Genomic DNA, 15,501 nt, shown 5'->3' with positions numbered 1-15,501 from the left:
CATTAAGGGGGTAATGACCTCGAGAAAATGGGTCCCTTCTGAATTGAGGCATGCCATACTCCTGGGCTCAAAGCGATCCTCCCACCTCTGCTTCTCAGGTAGCTAGGGCTACAGGTATGTACCACCACACCCAGCTCCCGTACAGCCTTCACTCATTCAGTGTACCTGGAGGGGGCTGTGCTAATAAGACAATCTGGCAAACACAGACGTGCTTAAAGGGTGGGTGGAATTATCTTCTTGCTGGGATGGGGCTATCGTGGTTTGGATGAATGAATGGGAACAGGGAACGTGTGTGTAGAAGCATAAAAATGAGAACTGGTTGGGGAGATGTTTTGGGAGATGAGGGAAGAGGACGTGTCCCAGCACCTCCTTTATATCCACACCCTCTTTCAAAACAGGGTGTTACTCGGGTTCCCTTCCCCCCCTGAATAAAGTAGGCTTGGCTCTGTGACCAACAGGCTTCCACCCTCGCAACTCCTAATAGGATTCACTCCTGAAGAAAGGGCCTGTGACCACTGGGCTTCTTGAACTCTGGGAACCTTCAACATGTTCTTGGGACCATGAGCAACAGAAACATGTAAGAGTGAGGGATGAGCGAGGCCGTCTTGGAGGATGATAGCATTCATACCTCCCCACCTCCCCCCACACACTGCCAGTTACATGGACATAAACAGCAGAAAACAGCACACAGCAGCCAGTCAACATGGGTCACAGGACAGTTCTTACTGGAAATCAGTATTTCACAAAGGAAAATAAGTTGGGAAATATTAGTGCAATTTAATCACCATGGGGTGACTTATAAATATATACTGATAGTAAAAACAAACAACAGTAAAAAAAATGATAGCATTTTATGTTTTTTAAAAGGCACCCATTAAAGACTGAAACAGTCAAAATTTGAGACACTATTATAAATCATTCAGTCCTTCAAAAGTTCATGGACAATGAATTAAAAGGCACTTTAAAAATTCTAGTTTTTTCACTACCACTTGAAAAAACATGGTAGCAGTCTCTGAACCCCATCCTTGTTAAGGAATGATTAGTGTTGGCATCATCCTTGTTAAGGAATGATTAGTGTTGGCACCAGAGGATCCTATCTGCAAGTAGGGGTGAAGGTGTCAGTCCACAGGACATACTCTGGCTAGGTTGCTGCCGTCTTGCTCTCCAGCCTTCTGTGGCTAAATGGGCAATGGGCTTTGGACCACAAGCTCTGTCTTTGCAGGAGGCTCTGGGGAAAGTACTCCACAGTCTAGATGAGGCACCTCACGCTTTGCAGTATAGAAGTCCATTTCCACTTCATATGAAAAGGACAGTGCCAAAGAGTGGGGTTACCCAGTAAATAGCTACCAAAGCCATCATTTCACTTTGCCTCTCTAGCTTTTATGAGAGCATCCTATTCGTATAGATACGGGGAAAGCTGGGCATGAGGAGACATGCTAAAAAAGGACTAGTATTTGTGACTGCTTGCAACAAGCTCACAAGTTTGACACTGGTCTTTTTACCAAGTCTGCCTGCAAAGGTGGTGCTGACCTCTATTGGGCTCCTTACCTACTCAAGTGCTTCGGGTTCCCAACCCTGCCTCCTACCCCGCTGCCAGTGGGACTTCTGATTGGAAGTCAGTAAACATGAGAATTCAATGTTGACATGGATGAGAGGATAAGGCAAAGAACCAGTGGGTTATCTGGTAAACAATAAAAACTACCTACCTACAATGATTTTCCAAGGCCAGTGTCACAAGAAGACACTACTTCACGAGCTAAGTCATCACTTGCTTCTGCTGGCCTAGTATCACGGGTACTGCCCTGAATGGTTAGGAACGTGGGTGGCTGCCAATGTTAGGGCCACGCAGGTGCCCAGACACTTAACACCCTGATCCACCAATCTCTACAGCCCGTGCTCCTACCTCCCAGAGCTCTTCCGATAAAACCCAGGGAAGAACCTTGGGCTTGCTTTAAAACCACCTTGCTGCCAATAGAGGTCTGACAGGATTCAATAGTTGTTACTAAAAAAAAAAAAAAAGTGCTTTTTTTTGCAAAAGGGGCAGGTTAGAAGAGGGAGGGAATAAGAATATTCTTTAGAAAAACTCAAATCCATCTGCTTATCAATATCCAAAAGGCTGAGCCCACCCAGGGCACGATTTGGTCCGTGGAATACTGAGTGGAGGAGGCACCCTCACTGCCTGACTCCTGGGAGCATTTAACCATCCTTTTTGGCTTGGGGAGTGTCAAAGAGCCGGGCTGCCTTCCTGCACAGCAGATAGAACCAGTAGATCTGAGGAGCGATGAGGAAGGCATTGGCCACATTGCAGAAGAAAGGAATATTGAATGGCACCTGGAGCAGGCTCAGTTCCTGCTGTTGGCCATAGGACCAATACATGAAGGGGAAGAGAAGGATCCGACAAGAGAAGAAGGTGGTCAGCGTGAGGATTCCATTCACCTTGTACAGAAGGGTGTGTTGCTGCTTTAGCTGCGAAAGAAGGGGAAGGAGAACACAAGGTCACCAGGATGTAATACACTGTACCGCTAGTCAGGGAACGAGGAGCCCGAGTCCCACAACAGTAAAAGCAAGCAGGTAAGTATACTAATCAAGACCTAGGCGATCAAATTTCTTGACACCTAGACATTCGTCTAATTTACTGACACTTGTAGAAGACATTAGTGAGCACTATCTTATTTACTTATTTATTTTAGAGACAGGCTCTTACTCTGTCACTCAGGCTGGAGTGCAGTGGTGTAATCATAGCTCACCGTAACCTAGAACTCCTGGGCTCAAGCAATCCTCCCACCTCAGCCTCCTAAGTAGCTGGGACCACAGGCACATGCCACGATGCCTAGAACTGTCATGTTTATATGTGCATATAGCCTCATCATTTTTCCAACAATGATGTTGAATTTTGCCTACCTAAGCCACCCAGCTGATAGGAGAACAGCAACAGTGAATTAGAGAAAAACATGTAGCCAGGGAAAAAATATAAGTAACTGTATGTATGCAATTTGGATCAAATCTACAATTTAATCCTACTGGCTTAGATGACCAACTGACCTGTAAGTCTGTTGAAAGGTCTCCCATCCCACTATTGCTAGCACGAAGGGATTTCTCCAAACCCGACAGTCTCCAAAGGAGAAGCACAGTCCGTTCCCTCCTGTACTATTTCTGCTATGTCATACATACATACGTGAATCAGAATTCTGCCCAGTGACACAAATGGAGTGCTCATTTCTGCTGTGAAGATGCAGCCGACAAAGAAGTCCCCAAGGTCTCCCCGGAGCCTCTGCAGATGATAAGAGGAAAAAGGGAAATAAGTAGAGATTAAGAAACCACCAGAAGAAAAATTCTAACTGGGGCTATTGAAAAGGGTAACCATTAGGGACCCTGAAGGGAAAATGCAAAATAGGCAAATGTAGACTCAGCTAAAACTCTGCTGCTTCCATAGCAATAAAACTTTGATGGTCCAGTCCCTGGGATCCGGAGGCAAATTCAGATAGGCTGATTGCATCATGCACCAAGTTTCCTCTGAATTTTAATGACAGCCAGAAGAAACTCTGCAGCCTACTTTTGTGTATCTAACTAACTTAGTCATGCCAAGGGCACTTAGCCTGCTCATTTCACCAAAATATGTGCCAGGCCCTGTGCTAGATGTTAGGGTCCCAAAGCAATTAACAGACTTCTTAAAGAATTTAATGCACTCTACCACTCCTTTTTCCTTTTCAAGAAAGGAGTATCGCATAATAGAATACCAGCTCTGTCACTCAGTACCACTGACTGAGCTGAGTAAATTCTTAGAGCCTTAGTTTCTGCATCTACAGTATAAGGCTAATAATTTCTAATATTTAGCAAGCTATGAGATTTTAAATCAAGTGCCTACCACCTGGTAGGCACTCAGGAATCTTGAGTTTCCCCTCTGCATTCCAATTTCTCTTCATTGTTGAGTGGGGTTTTACAGGGAAATGGATCTGGGGAGAAGTTACAGGCTATTTGCTTTAAGAGTATTTTTGTGACATCAGAATAATGCATACAGTACCTGCTGGCACTATTAGAAAACTGTCATTTTGTATTATATTTATACTTTATGTGATTTTATAACATATTGAACTAAAGACAGAATATTTGACAAATGTTAAGGAATCATGGAGGGCTGGGGGATTTCTGGAAAGAATAATGTTAGCAAGGAGGATCGTGAACATTTCAGATTTCATTATTTTCCTCTACTATTTGCATGGGGGATTTAACTGCTGAAGCAGCGGGCACATGGAGAATGGGTGCCGTATGAAAGGAAAGGAAAAGAAGGGCAATCCTGACTCCTAAGTAACGGTCAATTCACTCAGTTCTACAGCAGGAAATGAGTGACCAAGGCTGCTGGTCTATTGTCCTGGAAGGCCATACCTGTGCAACTGGCACAAGGACAAATAGAATGGCCGCATGGTGCGTGATCATGAGGCGGTTTTGACTTAGGAAGTTTCTAAAAGTGGTGGAGTGTCCATGGTTCTGATCTCTGGTTCGGTACCATTCACTGAGGTACATGGCGTAGGAGTCATAGACCATGTATGGAATCAAAAACCAGACATATTCTCGGGCAAGCCAGTGCCTGAAAGAGAGCATACGAATGGCCCATGAAATAATTATGGACATCAATTATGAAGGCCCAAAGCCAACGTCTTCTCAGACATGTTCCCTTCAGCTTTGTACTTAACCAGCTATTACTACTCCAAAGACTTTACCATGAAGATGCTGAAACTGATAAGGAGAGTGGAGAACTTTCTCTAAATTACAGGGCAAGTGCATGAGTGTCAAAGGCAAAAAAGCAGGAATTCACTCAACCCCATGTGTTTAAGTAGTTTGCCTGATTTAGTTACTCATTTGTAATGAACTTTCTGGTATTTTGTGATAACCTGACTTTGCTATAGGTACATTCATATACAACTGATTCAACTGCTCCACCAAGAAACTGGTTTGGAAGGTGCCCCAAATCTCAAATCCAATATTACCAGTTTAGATCCTCCCTTGGTTGCTCAATAGTTGAGAGTTCACTAACTTAAACCCCTGAAACCAAGGAGTTTTCTCTTGCATCTACTTGCAGCCCCACTCTAGGGAGTTTCTGGTAAGCAACTCTGGCAACTTTCTTCACAATTCTATAGCTAATCCCAATTCCATTAAGAAAAATATGTCTGGAAATGAGCCTGGAGCTCAAGTGCCACATAACAGCAGTTAGATACCAGGAGAGAGGCTAGGTCAAAAGACAGTTTTCCCATTTACTTGTCTAAAGGGGCTAAATCAATATTTAATGAGTCAAAATGATAGTTTTGGCTATAATGTAGAAGTCTCTATTATAGATACAATATTGTTTCCAGTGACAAATAAGACACTTTATGTGGGGGAAAAAAAATCTAAATGGAAATTATGGGCCGTGCACAGTGGCTCAGGCCTGTAATCCTAGCACTCAGAGAGGATGAGGCAGGAGGATCGCCTGAGCTCAGGAGTTCGGGACTAGCCTGAGCAAGAGTGAGATCCCATTTGTACCAAAAAGAGAGAAAAACAAAAGAAAACCCATCTGGGCGTGGTGGCACACACCTGTAGTCTCAGCTACTTGGGAGGCTGAGGCAGGAGGATTGCTTGAGGTCAGGAGTGGGAGGATGTAGTGAGCTACAATGACACAACTGCACTCTACCCAGGGCGACAGAATGAGACTCTGTCTCAACAACAATGACAAAAAAAACAAGGCAACTGAACACCCCTCCTCACAACCCCTGACCCCTTTAAAAAAAATAAAAATTAAAAAAATGTACTATGCTGAGGATTAGATTCTCACAGCCAGAAAATTTTTGTTATGCAATCATGTGTTACATAGAAGACAAAATTTAGTTTTATGTTTCTCAAAGGACCTGAACGTCAGAATCACCCACAATGTTAAGAGCTCTACTCCCCAGAAATTCTAAATTGTATGCCCGTGGCCCTCAAATATGTATTTTATTTTATTTTATTTTATTTTATTTTATTTTATTTTATTTTATTTTATTTTATTTTGAGTCAGAGTCTCACTCTGTTGCCTGGACTAGAGTGAGTGTCGTGGTGTCAGCCTAGCTCACAGCAACCTCAATCTCCTGGGCTCAAGTGATCCTCCTGCCTCAGGCTCCCGAGTAGCTGGGACTACAGGCATGTGCTACCATGCCCGGCTAATTTTTTTCTATATATATATATTTTAGTTGGCCAATTAATTTATTTCTATTTATAGTAGAGACAGGGTCTCACTCTTGCTCAGGCTGGTTTTGAACTCCTGACCTTGAGCAATCCGCTTGCCTTGGCCTCCCGGAGTGCTAGGGTTACAGGCGTGAGCCACCACGCTCAGGTCTCAAATCTGTATTTCTAAATTTGTCTTAAGTCATTTCCTAAGGAAATCAACATTGGGATTGGGCTCTACAGAAGGTGCCATTGAAGTTCTGTTCCTGAATGACTCCAACTTACCACAGCATAACAATTCAATAAGGTCAACCCCTAATGGCAAATATAATGCCCTTATAGTTGAATTAATTAGGCAGGTTCCATTTAAGCAAAAACATGCAATACTTCTTTCACTTGTATCTATGGTCTCAGTCGTTTTCTTAAAGAAATTCCAAGTAAAATAACTATAAAGAGCTACTAAAAGTACAGCTGAAATATAACTGGCCTCTCCTCTTGAGTGGAATCCAGGGTTGTAATACTTTGCACATAGTCCCAAGTTTAGTAAGATCTGAAATTGTGACTCTTAGGTAGAATTCTTTGAAGATTTATTAGTAAGAGATCTGGATTATAATCTTAATACCTCTAGCCTGGGATTTCACTTTCTTTATAAAAGGAAGATGATAATCCCGTGTCTTACTTCTCTGACAAAGTTATTGTGAGGATTAAAAACTTAAAAGTGTGAAAGTCCTTTTAAATGTTTGAGTGCTTAAGCTGGGCTTGGTGGCTCACAGGCTTGGTGGTTCACGCCTATAGTTCCAGCTACTGTGGAGGCTGAGTCAGGAGGATTGCTTGAGTCCAGAGTTTGAGACCAGCAGACCAGCCTAGGTGATACAGCGAGACCCCATCTCGAAAAACAAAAACAGGCTGAGTGCTGTGGCTCATGCCTGTAATCCCAGCACTTTGGGAGACCAAGGAGGGAAGACTGCTTGAAGCTATGAGTTCAAAACCAGTCTGGTAGCAAGATCCTATGTCTACAAAAATAAGAAAAAACTAGGCCGGGTGTGGTGGCTCACATCTGTAATCCTAGCACTCTGGGAGGCCGAGGCAGGAGGATCACTCAAGGTCAGGAGTTCCAAACCAGCCTGAGCAAGAGCGAGATCCCGTCTCTACTAAAAATAGAAAGAAATTAATTGGCCAACTAAATATATATAGAAAAAATTAGCCAGGCATATTGGCACTTGCCTGTGGTCCCAGCTACTTGGGAGGCTGAGGCAGGAAGATTGCTTGAGCTCAGGAATCTGAGGTTGCTGTGAGCTAGGCTGATGCCACGGCACTCTAGCCAGGGCAACAGAGTGAGACTCTGTCTCAAAATAAAAATAAAAATAAAAAAAACTAGCCAGGTGTGGTGGCACACTCCTATAGTCCCAGCTATTCAGGAGGGCTGAGGCAAGAGGATCATTTGAGCCCAGGAGCTTGAGGCTACAGTAAGCTCTGATTCTGCCACTATACTCCAGCCTGGGTGAAAGAGCAAGATCCTATCTCTAAAACAAAAAACAAATATAAGTGCTTAAATTGAGAAAACTGTCTACAGTTGTTACTTAAGCCCTTTGAGGGGTCCCTTTAATAATCTGATTAAATCCTCAGTGCATATCACATTCTGCATATAATTTGGGGAGATGTATAGATAGCCCTCCTATTTATAAATATTCATATGAAGGCATAAAATGAGAAGGCATATAATAGAAAAATATTTGGGTATACAGCATGACCCCTGAAAGTCCTATTTTAAAGGTGACATAGGTGCTTTTAGAGCATCCTTGTATATCCAATAAAAGGTGGAGGGGTCTGAATTGTGGTATCTATGTCTATTTTTCAAACAGAGAATCTAAGAAATAAAGATACATAAAAGGAAGAACCCAAAAACCAAACTCAAGTTTGCTAACATGCTCAAGCCACTAAGACACAGCCATTTGGAGGAGAAAACGCAACCATGGTGTTACAGAACTGTAAGTTAGTCATACTTAAATAGCTTTCCCTGAGATGCATCGTGGTTGCTTGCTGCCTGCCCTCACATTAACTCATGCTAATGCTGTCGAGTCACATTTGTCTTAGTCTAATCTTTGCAGAAGAGGCTGGTTTCAAGTTTGATCTGGCAAATGGGGTAGTGAAGGAGCTTGCTGCATGATCAGAAAATACTCAATTACAATAAAAATTGAACCCAGCCAAGCAAATGCTGTTAGCCAATCAAGGTCACTTGGCCTGTCTTCTATCAGCCGCAACAAGAAAAGCAAGAAAATCACGACAGCAGTATCGAGTCCAAGTGAGATTGTGGCCCACGGTGAGATGGTCTCCCTAGTCGGGCTTCTCCCAGGCTCCAGCCTCAACAGGTGAAAAGCAGGACAAGACACAGCCAACAAACACGAAAGAAGGGTCAGGAGAGGCCACTTGACCTTTCCTGCACATCTGACTGTGGTTCTTCAACTTAACTGGGAGAAAGTAAGAAGACAGGTGGGGGAAAAATGGCTTTTAAAAAAATAAATAAATAAAAGCACCACCTCTGTCCAGGTCTATATGCTATACAGAAGCAGACCACTCTGGTCTTAATGTATGATTTGCTTCACTGAAACTGCAGACAGACGCACAGCTCCTGACCTGCCTCTGGACTGAGCTCTAAGACACACACAAGTCAGTTTTCTGAAAGCATCGGAAACCTCTTCCATCACCTTTAGCAAATCTAAAGGAAAAACGAGAGCAGCATTTGCAGGGAAAGGGGTGGTGGATGTGGTCCATCGAAGGACATATACTGGCCAATGAATGCTCCAGGGTGGGGACTCAGTGAGGTCGACTGATGCATCTCTCAATATTTTTGCACTTACCTATCTCATAAAGAACCTGGATCAATGGGCTACCACTGCCCTCTCACCACCTTAAATCAGGCACAGACTCTGTTGTTCTGTCTCATTTCAGTTTACCTCCTGCTTACTTTCTCCTAAACTGGGGATACTGGAAGGAGGAGAGGAGGAAGGAACTAATTATGGGAGCCCAAGTTTTCCCACCAGCCAGCTACCTAACAGCACGTGCTGATAAAGAACTAGTAGTGTCTGTGAGCCAATAAAATGTGGGAACTTCCGAAAAGTTCCTCAGCCCTGTGATCTGTACTTCTTTCACCTGGCACTGGATGTTACCTGCCGTTGACCACGTCGCTGCAGGAGCTTAGGACGACGACGATGCCCGACCCGGTGGCCAGCACAGCCTGCACTGAAGAAACCAGCCTAACGAGGGGCAGAGGGGAGGAAGAGAAAGCGCGCTCGATCCAGTCCTGTGGGCTGCGCAGAGCCAGCCTCCCCGACCCGACCTCCCGGGCTGCCAGAGCGGCGAGGACGGCGGTGGGGCTGCGGACCCGCGGCAGCTGGCAGCTGTGGGCAGCAGCTCGAGGGTCGCACTGTGCGAACACTGCCCTGCCCACCCCGACCCGCACGGCCACCCGCCTCTCCGTGCAGGTGAGGACGCCGAGGGTCGCGGGCAAGCTCGGGCGAAGCGACCGAGAGGAGCGAGCGAGCGAGGCAGCCCCCTCGCTTCCTGCCGCCCCCCTTTTCCGCCCTGGCCGGGCGCAGGGGCGGGCGCAGGCGGGTCCGGGCGCCGAGCAGCCGGCGCGCGGCCGGGCCGGGCGGGGCGGGCAGGTCCCGGCGCTCGGCGGGCGGCCCGGCCGCGCCCAGTACCTGGTGCTGATCATCAGGCAGTCGGAGTCGGTCCATGCTGGCCGCGAGCGGCGCAGCGCCCAGGTGCAGAGCGCGAAGAGCCCCGGGAAGAAGAGCGCCCCCCCGGCCAGCGTCAGCAGCATGGGTGCTCGCGGTCCGGCCGCCTCGCTCGGCGCCGCTCGGCGTGGCTCACCCGCTGCGCGCGGCCCCGGCACTGGCGCGGCCCGCCGGCCCCTACCCCTACCCTCCGCCCCGCCGCGCCCCGCCCCGCCCGGCCCGCCGCGACTCCGGCAGCCGCCGGGCGCTGGCCCCGAGCCCGCGGCGCGGCTCCCCGCGTGACCAGGCCCGGCCGCCGCGATAGGCGCGGGCCGGCAGGCGGGGCGGGGTCTCGCCGCGGCCGCCCCCGGGCCCCGAGGCTTCCCCGGTTCCCGCGGCCGGGTCCGCGGCGCTCCGCCCGGGACAGCGGCTGCGGGGCCGTGGCCGTCCCGGCGTCCGTTCCGTCACCGCGGCGCCTCCCCGCCCCCGCGGGCCGCCTCGTCTCCGGGGCCGGGGCCAGCAGGGCGGGGGGGGGGGGAGCGGCACAGAAGGCCAGGTAGGGACCCCGCCGCCCAGGTGGGCGAGCCCGCCGGGCAGCAGCGGGCATCTGTCTGCGGGGGAGGGGCGCACCGGGCTCCTGGCCGTCCCCGCCTGGCCCCATCCTCCGAGCACTCTTACTTCCAAATCAGAGTCTTAAGGTATCTTTTCCTCGTTCCACCAACTGCTGCAGTCTCTCCGGAGGGGGAATTTCTCAGAAAGCTTTAAATCATGCCACAGAATCCAGCAGTTTCTCTCTCCACCTATATAGTGAGGTGGACTGTTAAGCATGCAGACTTCTCAGTGGTCCTGCCTCTTGGCTTTGGATTAAGATACTATCCAGAGTCACTATCTTCGTGACTGTTTTGTTGTTGACAGCGTGTCCTCCTTATTTTAAAAGTTCTCGGGACAGGTGTCCTAAACCTGAATGGGTTGGAATCTATTTCATTTTCACCTAACACCAATCACAGGGTTCAATACAATAATTTCAGTATTACTGACTTCATTCCTCTTGACGTCCCAGCTTTACTTTGCTTCGGTCTGTATCTTCCTCAGCTAACAAATGTGGAGGGGAAATTCATTTGTACCTACTACAATTGAAAAGTGCTGTGCGTCTCTTCAAATCACCATCATGGAAAATGCTGACCAAAGTCCCATATGAGGACTAAGTCTGGTACAGCAGGGGTGAGCCTCTCTGGGCCACTATTTCCTTATTTGCGAAATGAGGAGGAGGCTGGATTACAAGCTCTTTATGGCTCTTATAGCTCTAAATCCCTATGATTCTATGAGTTTTATAAAGTATTAGATGATTTCTGTTAGATACCAATTAAATTATTTTAACATGGCAGTTACTGGTGTAGAAACAAGATATGGAGTGAACACAGCTTTTGTTTGTTTCACTTTGCATTTATTTATTGACTCTGAAGACGTTTCTTAAGTTTAAAAGATAGTTTTCCTTTAGCATTTTATAATTATTAATTAGGTCATGATCTTTTTGAGTGAACACAGCCTTTAATATCTTCTCCTATGTTTTGTTAAGATGAGGGACTTACCCAACATTAAGGTAGCAGACAGCTCAAAGAAAAGTCTGAAAGTTCATCCACTTAAGGCAACATCTCTGACTCCCAAATGCATTGCTAACAAACTTGATGAAATGAGAAAGACAGTTCAATCTGGTACCAAGGTATGTGGCAAATGCAAAGCTCTCTGTGTTTTCACATTTGCTTGTGGACAAAAACAGCTATCTGGAAACCTTCCTTTCTCTCCAGAAGCACAAATCTTTGTGCATTCCACTTTGTATTTCCTTACCCATTTATGATAGTCACTTCCAGTTCCAGCTTTTCCAGAGAGTGACAAGTGGTTACAAGTCCTCCCAGCCTTTCTGCCTTAAAGGGATCAGCAACTTGCACCAAGTATGCTAGAACTTTTAAGTGGTGAGAACCAGTATATCCCCTACACAAGCAGCTCTTTAGGCATAAAATGAAAACAGAGCAACAAGATATTTCACATATAGAAAACAGCAAGTAAAATCAATTTCCAACAGCACGCTCAGGGAAGTCACCAGAATGTTTAGGTTCAATCACCATAAAGCTAACAAGCATAAACATGAACCTCTGCTTTTCAAGTGATCAGCAAATGGTAAAGCCAAATAAAAAGCACCAAGCTTTGTTTACACAAACATCCTCTTGCCCTTGAAAAGTCTTAAATGTTTCCTTCTCCAAGGTTTCTATGTCTCTTCCAGACAGATTTATAAATTCATTTTCCAAACCTGCCTTTGCATTTGCATAATGAGCTTGTTTTTTTTTATTTGCATGTATGTTTTTCCACCAGATTGTTAGCTCTTTGAAACAAGGACTGTGTCTTTTCATTTTGTATCCTAAGTTAGGCCTGGTGCATTGCAAGGGTTCAATAAATGTTTGATACTTTTTAAAGATAATGTCTACTGAGCACTTACTGTATGCTAGGCACTATATCAAACATTTTATGTGCATTGTTTCATTTAAATCCTCACAATAAATTTGTTATCCTCACTGTGTCCGTGTATTTGTGTGTGTGTGTGTGTGTGTGTATGTGTGTGTGTCAATGTGTCAGCAAAATGAGACTCAGACCAGAGCAATTAAAAAATTGGGATTTGAACTTAGTACTTTCTGCCTTCACATCAATGTGCTTACTTGGAAAAATTATAAATTACATATAAATATAAAATGGTATTAATAGCAACATCAGAGCCCATAAAATCCACCCCACACATTTATATTTATGAGTAAACAATTTGAAAGCTTTCAAACTTGATAAGCAGGGAGAAAGTAGTAATTTTTCACAATATAGTTTCTCATTAATAACCACTGCTCCTAATTGTTTACGCATAAATATAAATGTGTGGGGTGGAGTTTATGGGCTCTGATGCTGCTATTAATACCATTTTATATTTATATGTAATTTATAATTTTTCCAAGCACTTTCACATATATCACTTAGTTCTCAGAATAATCCAGTGAGATCGGCTGATCGTATTATTGTTTTCATTTTACAGATGAACAAACCTAAGTACAGAAAGGTAAACTGACTTGCCACCCTATCAAGTGACAGAACCCAGGGCTCCTGATTCATGTTCCAAGGTGATTTCAACTACTTCATGCTATAGGGTTGGGATTTGAGGAGTTCGTAATTATGCTTGTTGTGGGGATATCAAGAGGGAAGCTTGGGTTACTAGATGCCAAAATAAGACTGATTTACCAAATTCAGAGTCTCACCCCTTGAACAGGAAACTTATAAAGTTCCCAGGTTTGGAGGGCTACGGAGGGATTCTTCTGCCACTGAGGTATGTGATCCTGCTTTTTGGTCACTTCTCCCCCATTACTTGAGACCCCAATCTGGATCCCATTAGGGTATAGGATACAGGGAGTCTCCCCATGTCTGTTCCCTGGTTTCTTCAGCCTTAAATTGAAAATACCATATTTACTTGTAAAATAAGAATTCTCAAGTGAATACAGTTAAAGATATGTGGTGTGTATGTAGGCTACTATCCTTGATCAAGGTACATTTTCTTCCTACTCAGGAAAAGGCATCTATGGAAAAATCAATTGAGAGTCACACAAGAAACATCTTCATATTGAGCTCTAGGGTTGAAAGAGAAGTTGGAGGTCTCCATCCACTCATCTACTTTATTTTTATTTATTTTTGTCAAGTTTCCACATACAACATGGATGGACATTCATCTACTTTAAAAATGCTAACAGACAAAAATAATGAAACTCTATTCTGAAACAAAATGTATTTTGTTTAGAACCACACTTCATTTCTGCATTAGGGACAGTTGAAGCAAAGACACAGCAGGAACAACAAAAGGAGAAGTGAAGTGATGGGAAGAGACAATGAAAGATACAGCACAGGAAGACGATCCAACCAGGAGAGACTAAAATAGCTACAGGGAAAAACCAAGGCACACTTTTAAACACAGGAAAATAGATATAGAGATGCAAGTCCAGTGATTGGCAGATCATAACAACTGAACAAGAGGAAAAGGATTGTAAGACATAGGGAAAGAAGGAATGAGTCATTGCAAAAAGAAAGAAAGTGACAGCCTTTTGAGGAACTTCATTCCGTTTAGGCTAGAACAATAAAAGCCATATTGCATTTGAAGAAATATGGTGCAAATAAGGAGGTGATTCCTGTTAGGACTGAGAGTGTGACCAGAAAGAAGTTAATCACCCTCCTCTTAATGTCTCCTTCACTTTGTTTGCCTGGTCAATAAAGTCCTGCACTGGTGTGTGTGTGTGTGTGTGTGTGTGTGTGTGTTTTGTGTGTGTGTGTGTGTGTTTCCCCAGTAGACCCTAATGGTAGGGACTGTTGTTTTGGGAGGCAGCCATGGCATACAGCACTGGGGTTGAGACCAGAGAGCCTGAGTTCCAGAGCTTATGACTCTGCAACTCATAAGCTGTGTGACACAGAGAAAATGACTTAACCTCTCCTGTAAAATGGCGATTCTACCTACTTCGCAGGGTGGCTAGGAGAATTAGGTGAGTGGTATTTTTAAAAATACATGCTAAACTATGTGCTGGGCACCAGCAAGGGATTATTGTTATGTCTTGAATCCCCACAGCACAGCTCCCTGCTGTTAAACTTCTCAGTAAGCACCTGTTGGATTTAAGATGCCCTAGGCTGGCCTTAGCCAGACTCCACGCTGCACATTCTGCAGTTTTATCCGGGACTTTCTGCAAATGCAAACTGTGACTATAAGAAGCACAGTTACTGGGCCAAGCGGGGTGGCTCACGCCTGAAATCCTAGCACTCTGGGAGGCCGAGGCGGGCAGATTGCTCGAGGTCAGGAATTCGAAACCAGCCTGAGTGAGACCCCATCCCTACTAAAAATAGAAAGAAATTAATTGACCAACTAAAAATATATATACAAAAAATTAGCCAGGCATGGTGGCGCATGCCTGTAGTCTAGTCAGTCCCAGCTACTCGGGAGGCTGAGGCAGTAGGATTGCTTGAGCCCAGGAGTTTGAGGTTGCTGTGAGCTAGGCTGACTCCACGGCACTCACTCTAGCCTGGGCGACAAAGTGAGACTCTGTCTCAAAAAAAAAAAAAAAAAAAAAAGGCAGCACAGTCACACCCCAAGCACATGGTTTCTACAAACAGTGACCACAGCTGCACACCACAGGGAAGTCTTTGCTCTTGTACACAATGATAATGATCTTTGTCAATAAAAACCATAATTTATACAAAGAACTGATTATATAGTACTTGCTTTTTGGTATTGCTTTGTATTTTTCAAAGTACTTTCACATACACGTTTCTTTTGCTATAAATGCAAAAATTAGCTTGTTTGCAGACAGTCACACCCCTAAAAGTAAGCATTTCTAAAGGCAGGTTGAAAAATTTTTCAAGGACATTGAACCATTAAGGAAATTACCTTTGAAATGAGTTAGGAGGAACCAGAAAATCTCTGTGAACAAATTAAGTTGCCTTCCTAAATTATCAGACCAATGATTTTTCAGTGTCTTTGTCTTGTAAGTAATTCCATAAAAGGGTTATTTTATTTTATAGCTCACTCAATTCAGGTCATTATTTT

General features: G+C 44.8%; 1 protein-coding gene across 4 annotated transcripts; it reads right to left on the bottom strand.

Annotated features, from left to right (window-relative positions):
* Window positions 1–755: 755 nt before the first annotated feature.
* TLCD3A (TLC domain containing 3A) lies at window positions 756–10,110 on the bottom strand. 4 transcript variants are annotated; one of them, XM_075994276.1, is made up of 5 exons: window positions 9,876–10,110; window positions 9,325–9,428; window positions 4,384–4,585; window positions 3,176–3,271; window positions 756–2,466 (listed from the first exon to the last, which is right to left on the bottom strand). In XM_075994276.1, exons 1-5 carry the CDS (start codon window positions 9,909–9,911, stop codon window positions 2,197–2,199), a joined length of 708 nt encoding a protein of 235 aa, XP_075850391.1. In that variant the 5' UTR covers window positions 9,912–10,110; the 3' UTR covers window positions 756–2,196. The 4 variants fall into 4 exon arrangements, with proteins under 4 accessions (XP_075850391.1, XP_012596024.2, XP_020136830.1 ...); XM_012740570.3 differs by having other exon boundaries at window positions 9,342–9,428; XM_020281241.2 differs by lacking the exon at window positions 4,384–4,585 and having other exon boundaries at window positions 2,425–2,466; window positions 9,342–9,428.
* Window positions 10,111–15,501: the final 5,391 nt, after the last annotated feature.

This window comes from Microcebus murinus, chromosome 18 (assembly GCF_040939455.1).
Source record: "Microcebus murinus isolate Inina chromosome 18, M.murinus_Inina_mat1.0, whole genome shotgun sequence".
Classification (NCBI taxonomy): Eukaryota; Metazoa; Chordata; class Mammalia; order Primates; family Cheirogaleidae; genus Microcebus; species Microcebus murinus.
Note: the sequence above shows the minus strand (reverse complement) of the source record. Positions and strands in the feature narration are given on the sequence as shown.

Coding starts and splice junctions, on each gene's coding strand:
- TLCD3A (XM_012740570.3), bottom strand. CDS start 9,997: ATGCTGCTGACGCTGGCCGGGGGGGCGCTCTTCTTCCCGGGGCTCTTC. Junction 9,429..9,875: donor TGCCTGATGATCAGCACCAG/GTACTGGGCGCG, acceptor GCCCCTCGTTAG/GCTGGTTTCTTCAGTGCAGG. Junction 4,586..9,341: donor AGCGACGTGGTCAACGGCAG/GTAACATCCAGT, acceptor GCTCTCTTTCAG/GCACTGGCTTGCCCGAGAAT.